The sequence below is a fragment of the Pseudorasbora parva genome, chromosome 18 (genome assembly GCF_024679245.1).
Source record: "Pseudorasbora parva isolate DD20220531a chromosome 18, ASM2467924v1, whole genome shotgun sequence".
Classification (NCBI taxonomy): domain Eukaryota; kingdom Metazoa; phylum Chordata; class Actinopteri; order Cypriniformes; family Gobionidae; genus Pseudorasbora; species Pseudorasbora parva.
Genome location: NC_090189.1, coordinates 4,105,908 through 4,113,119, shown reverse-complemented (window position 1 = coordinate 4,113,119; position 7,212 = coordinate 4,105,908). Strand labels below are relative to the sequence as shown.

At 38.9% G+C, this 7,212-nt stretch overlaps 1 protein-coding gene across 1 annotated transcript; it reads left to right on the top strand.

Moving 5' to 3' along the window:
• LOC137047044 (E3 ubiquitin-protein ligase TRIM35-like) lies at positions 1 to 4,834 on the top strand. Its single transcript, XM_067424576.1, has 5 exons — positions 1 to 460; positions 2,038 to 2,133; positions 2,218 to 2,448; positions 3,992 to 4,014; positions 4,105 to 4,834. The coding sequence occupies exons 1-5, from the start codon at positions 59 to 61 to the stop codon at positions 4,832 to 4,834; spliced, it is 1,482 nt and encodes a 493-aa protein (XP_067280677.1). The 5' UTR covers positions 1 to 58.
• Positions 4,835 to 7,212: the final 2,378 nt, after the last annotated feature.

Sequence of the window (7,212 nt, the reverse complement as noted above, 5' to 3'; positions counted from 1 at the left end):
GAAGCTTAACCTGGTTAACCTAAAGTTAAACTTTGGAGATTGCTTTTTGACCTGCAAAATGGCATCTGAAGGTATTTCTGAGGAGGACTTCACTTGTCCTGTGTGCTTGGACTTCTTTATAAATCCTGTTGTTCTGCCCTGTAGTCACAGCATCTGTTCAGAGTGCATTCAGACGTTTTGGGAAAGTAAAGGAACGAATGAATGCCCCATTTGCAGAGAAATATCTCGAATTAATGATCCTCCTGTAAACTTGGCTTTGAGGAACCTGTGCGAGACTTTCCAAGTAGAGAGAAAGCAGAGATCTTCATCTGAAGCTGAAACCGTCTGCAGTGTTCACAGAGAGAAGCTCAAACTCTTCTGTCTGGATGATCAACAGCCCGTGTGTGTGGTGTGTCGAGACTCCAAAACACACACCGACCACAGATTCTGTCCCCTAGAGGAAGCAGTGCACATCAATAAGGTCAGATAAATGATGTTCAAAACATTTTATTAATAATGTTCTCAATGACAGATTTAACATTTAAACTGTATTTTTTGAGGATTATATGTCCTGAAACCAAAGAGCAATACATTTGCTCATTGTCTTTAAATATTTCACTGCCTAAATCAGATCTATGAATATGATCAAAACATTATTTTACTGAATTGTGAAACTGATATTTCTGCTATTATCAGATTGTGTTCCAGGGAGTGTTTGCATGAAGTATTCAGTTTTGTTTTCCTGGACTATAAGTTTGTAGCTCATTGATTCCTTTCTGTATCTCATGGTTTCTTAGGATGTTTTCATTCATTGCCATAGAGTAACCATACGCTTCAGTCATTCTTGGTCCGTTCTTGTTGATGTTTACCTGGTTGTTTAACTCCTGTGGTTTCCTGTTCATGTTTGCCATTTTTGGCTTAAAGGATTAGTTCATTTCCAAATGAAAATGTCCTGATAATTTACTCACCCTCCATCTCATCCAAGATATTCATGTTTCTTTCTTTAGACAACAAGAAATGCAGAGGAAAACATTTCAGGGTTTTTCTCCACATAATGGACCTCAATGGTTCACATGCAGTTTCAGAGGAAGAGCTCCAGAGACTCAGAAGATCCCAGACGAGGAATAGGGTCTTATCTAGACAAACCATCGGCCATTATCCAAAAAAATATAAACATTTATATACTTTTTAACCACAAATTGCTTGACTTCGGTGTTGTGCTTTTGCATGACGTATGACACCATCACTTCGGAAAGGGTACGCCAGTGACGTAGGTGGATGATCCGACCCAGCGTTAAAACGAACACCCTTTAAAAATTAAAGGTAAAACAACAATGCCAGATCATTTTGAGACTGGAGGAGAACATGAGATGGAGTTTTTCGGCACTGGGGCGGTACTTCCACCTACATCACACGTGACCTTTCCGACATGATGACGGCATATATTGTGAAGAAGCACAACACCGAAGTCGCTCATTTTGTGGTTAAAAAGTATATAAATGTTTCTTTTTTGTTTTGTTTTAGAAAATGGCAAATGGTTTGTCTAGATAAGACCCCATTCCTCATCTGGGATCATGCAGAGCCTCTGAAGCCATTCCTTTTAAAACTGCCTTGATTTGGTCCTTCAACCGTTGGTCCCTATTGAAGTCCATTATGTGGAGAAAAATCCAGGAATGTTTTCTGTAAACTTAATTTCTTTTTGACTGAAGAAAGAAAGACATGAATATCTTGGATGAGATGGGGGTGAGATATCAGGAAATTTTCTGAAAATATCAGAATTTTAATTTTGAAGTGAACTGATCCTTTGAGTTGGGAATAAAAGTGACTGCAGTGATTATATCCTGCCTCAACTCTCGTCGCTGCAACCAGTTTACATGACATTAAAATTGCATGAGTCAATTAGGCATTGAACAGGTGTCACAGGTTTTAATTCATTTTGACCCCTCCCTCCAAAAATACTCCCTCAATGAGCTATGCTATCTTTAGTATGTCAGATGAAATAATCAAGCAATCAATAATACAGAAAAGTGAGACACTATTTTTGTTGTTCTTTTTCAGGAGAAACTGAGAGATTCACTGCAACGCTTAAAGGAGAAATTGGGAGCATTTGATAATTTCAAACTGACTTTGGACCAAACTGCTGATCTTATTAAGGTTTGAAATAAACATGATTTAGGCTCTAAATCTAGATTTTATATAGATCTAGTTTGGCCCTTATATCTTTCTGTTAATTTTCAGAATGAAACTCAAGATACAGAGGAGAAGATCAACAAGGAGGTCGAGGAACTTCACGAGATTCTGCGCAATGAAGAAGCGACCAGAATAACAGCGCTGAGAGAGGAAGAGAAGCAGAAGTGTCAGATGATAATGGAGAAGACTGTGAAGACAACCAAACAGATTGTATCTCTCACATGGAAAATCAGAGACATCGAGGTGCAGATGAAGGCTGAAGATGATTCATTCCTGAAGGTGTCAGTTTCAAGATTCATTATTCTTAAATGGAAACACAGGAATGTCCATATTAGAGATTAAAGGACAACTCCGGCGAATTTTTAAGTTTATCTTGATCGTTTTATCTTTATGAGTACAGTCTATAGAAGAAGAAAAAAAAACGAACCGTATTGGTGCTTGCAACACAGAGTTATTACAGTGAATGCCCAGAGCCGCCCTCAGCTAAAACGGCAGCTTTGGGGACATACACGTAAAGGGTGTCTTTGTGCCTCTTAACAGACACAAAATGCAATTTAAATGTCTGTCCAACATGAACAGATCCCTCACAACGAGATGCGTTTAGCCACTTAGCCATTGGTTAAATTCACCTGTTTTAGACGGCTAGCTGTGTCTCGCTGAAGTCCGGCAGTAGACGGAAAAACAGTCCAGTGGGGAAGAGCGTCGTGTGTATGAAGAGGATCTGCTCATCGGCTCAACGGTTCTCAGTATTGAACGTGTCTGAGAGTTTTCGATTCTGTCCTGCTGATCCGATGAGGACCGCTGCTCGTTCAGTTACTCGCACATGCTCAGTATCAGCGGCTCGTGAGTTCATCAGATCTCTCAGCAAAACATGACTCAGTTCAGTGAACGGTCGGAGTTACAACATATAATTCAAGACATCAGTTTATTTATATTCGGAGGGAACGTCACTCGTGTCAGAAAGTGAGTAACTAAAATAACGTGTGTGGTCAGCGGTGATTTGAGACGCGAACCGTTTAGAACGATTCAGTCTGATTTGGTGAACTGGTTCGCCCGGTTCACTAAAAAGAACCGGTTCAAAAGAACGATTCGTTTGTGACCGGACATCACTAGAGTGATGATCTCATCGGGCTCACGAGTGAAGAAGAAATGGTTCGCGTTTGTGCCTTTCCGAATTGTATAAATGTGCAGCGAACACTTGACTAACTTACCAAGACACAACACAGCCGGGCCGGTTGAAGAAAAATGCCATTCCGTGGTTAAAGACGGGTGCAGCCACTGTGGAGGTAATGTAAACTTTATTTATCCTTCCATTGGGGCACACCCGGCTTGAGGAAAGATGTGCAGTATTAAAAATCAATTTAAAATAATCTTGCTTTACACACACATCACGCTCTTCCCAACTGGACAAGAGGCATTTCCTCCTTTTTTCCGGCTACCGCTGCGTTCCCACGGGACTTCAGCGAGACACAGCTAGCCGTCTAAAACAGGTGAATTTAACCAATGGCTAAGTGGCTAAACGCATCTCGTTGTCATGTGAGGGACCTGTTCATGTTGGACAGACATTTTAATTGCATTTTTTTTGTCTGTTAAGAGGCACAAAGAAACCCGTTACGTCTCTGCCCCCAAAGCTGCCGTTTTAGCTGAGGGGGGCTCTGGGCATTAATAGCTCCGTGTTGCAAGCACCAATCCGGTTCGGTTTTTTTTCTATAGACTGTACTCACAAAGATATAACGATCAAGATAAACTTAAACATTCGCCGGAGTTGTCCTTTAAAACTACAATTGGTTTTGCTGAATAATGTTTTTTTCTGTATTTACAGAACTTCAAGACCACATTGCAAAGGTTTGTTGTCTTTTTCTTCTTAACTCTGGGGTTCTGAACGATCAGCATTTCTGACTTCTCAATGTTTTTTTGTTGTTGTTTTTTTTACAGTGCCGAAAATAGCCCACCGGATCCAGGGAATATTTCAGAATTGCTGATCGATGGCCCAAAACACATGAGGGACCTAAAGCTGACTGTGTTACAGAAGATTGAGAGTACCAGCGGGGACCTCAGTGTCAGGGGGGCCCTCGGCTCTAGAAGGGACCACAGGGGGGGGCATAATTACAGGGGGGGCCGTAATAATAGGGGGGGCCACAGTTCCAGAGGGGGGCAACAGTTCCAGGGGGGCCCCGAGTTCCAGGGTGGGCAAGAGTTTCAGGGGAACAGTCAAAGTTTTGAGGGATCATATAGGTCCAGGGGGACCCATAATCACAGGGGTGCCCAGAGATCCAGTGGGGGGCCGCAATTCCAGGGGGGCCCCGAGTTCCAGGGTGGGCAAGAGTTTCAGGGGAACAGTCAAAGTTTTGAGGGATCATATAGGTCCAGGGGGACCCATAATCACAGGGGTGCCCAGAGATCCAGAGGAGGCCCGCAATTCCAGGGGGGGCCCGAGTTCCAGGGTGGGCAAGAGTTTCAGGGGAACAGTCAAAGTTTTGAGGGATCATATAGGTCCAGGGGGACCCATAATCACAGGGGTGCCCAGAGATCCAGAGGAGGCCCGCAATTCCAGGGGGGGCCCGAGTTCCAGGGGGACGGCCAAAGTTTTGGGGGATCATATAGGTCCAGGGGGGGCTATAATTATAGGGGGGCCCAGAATCCCAGAGGGGGGTCACAAATCTAGGGGAGGCCAGTGTTCCAGTTCCAGACACAGTAGAGACCATAAACCCCTGAACCTTAAACAATTCATATAAGTACAAATATGTAACAGTAAAATATGTTCTAATAATAATAAATGGCCTACATTTAAATATTTTTTGAAACAATTTAAACTCAGATTTAACAAACAATTACCAAGAAACAATAAGTATTATTGACTTAAATGTGAAATTTTGATTAAAAACAAACAAACATGCAAAACATATTCAAATAAACTTCAAAAAAGCTTTAATTTATTTTGTACCTCATATACTGCATTTATTGACATTAATTTGTCAATAAATGTACTCAATCCCCCCAAACCTACAAATTTAAGAAATTCTATCTAGTCTAGTCCCAGATTAAACTGCACACGATATTTCAGATTTTTGGTGTAATGGCGCATCATTGCATTGCCTTTAAATGACCCGTCATACCCGGGTTACTCTCGATTTCCAGTTTTACTTCCATGGAAACACCAAAGATGCTTTAATACATTATGTGTTTTATTAGACAGGTGAGCAGTTTGGATACATTTATCAACAGAAAATCAAATGTTAAATATTGTTAAGTATCATGTAACATTTTAACAACTTTCAAAACACTCAAACGTATTTTAGTATGACTAGTTTGACCAAGTAAAGTGACCTGTATGAGTAGTAATTCAGCACTTTCAGTTGTTTCATTAGAATAAAATAATGTTAATTTAAGAGATCAAACGTAAACGTAGCAAAGGTCACGTTCAGGGAAGAAGGAGGCGAACATTAAACATAACTTTAATCATAAAATAAACATAATCAATGAAAGGAGCATTAACTGAAGGTCGCTTCAAAACAATGACAAAGGTGTAGCTTGATGAGGCCGTGAATGAGTGTGGAATCATGGGAGTTGTCATCTTCACCTCCACAGCCGATGGAAAGTAATCCGACATGACTCGGGCATGTATGAGCTAATGTATTAAAGATTAATAGCGTTACTATGGTATGAAGCCGAGAGCCTATAGGACATTTGGCATTTTATCCTTTTATTCTGCTTATATGCCGCAGTTGGTGAAACTTACATACTGTGCCTTAATATATACGTTTCATTTAAAAAAAGTTTTTTATCAACTTTGAATCAGTGATGGTTTGTTGTCTTATATGCCAACAGCTAAAACATATTTTGTATGTACTAGCAGTTTATACTATTTTATGAATTAACAAATCAAATAAGTAAAAATATGTAACATTACACATACAATATGTTATAAAAAATTTGGTGTAGAAAATATTTTTACTCAGAAATTGCTAGTAAATTTCACAAACAGAAAAAACAAAGTAGTAACATTGAATTAAATTAAATGTAATTTCTAAATTTTGTAGGTTTTTTATTTTTTACTTTGTACCTTATAGTATATTCTGCACTCATTGAAGTTTATTTTTTTTGATAAAAAAAAAACTACAAAATTTAGAAATTACATTTATTCAAGGCCACAGACATAAAATACGTTCCGATATTAAGCAAATACTGCTGAAGCTAGAAATAAGTTAGACTTTTTTTATTACCTTATCAGTTCTTTGAATCCTTGTTGTTTTTTAATAATAAATAATAATAATAATAATAATACATTTTATTTGTAGCACACTCTATATTAAACAAAATCTCAAAGTGCTAAAGTTTATATTATTTTTACAGCACTTACGTATTATTACATGGCTACTTGCCACAGAAGATAGTGAAGTGGAAATATTTTATTAGCTCAATAAACGCAACGCTTCCACAAAGAAAAACTGTTCAAGCCTAGTGGAACAGACAAGTTCAAACAAGATGGTCATATTAACTCAACATGAAACATCTTGTGACACATATAAGTAAAACGGCTTCACAAACAAGAACAAATGTAGGGCGGGGCTTGATTTTGTCAGTGGGGAATTGGGGAATGGTTTGCTATTGGTGGAACTCATGTGAGTGACAGGTTGCCCCGCCCTCCTCATCAGAGAAGAGAAATGATGTCACTGCAAGAGGGAGGGGAAGTTTGTACTGCAATATTCCATAAAAACATATTAAGAATAGTCTATTTTGATTTCATGGTGACTTTAAGTGATAATGCACATTTGTATCACTTTTACCACATAATTAATGATGGGGCATCAAATATTCTTTATTATTTTATAATCTGTTCTTATAATCTTATAAAGTGTTGTTCTAGCAACAAGATGAACAGTTTAACAATATTACGGTGTGACAGTCGAAAACGGAGGCACACAATTCATGTGGTATATTATGAATTATTATTTTTTTAAACTTATTCAATGTGACAATAATCAAGCTGATTTGGATGTTTTGTACAACATTGTTCTCTGTTATGAGAAGCATAATTAATTA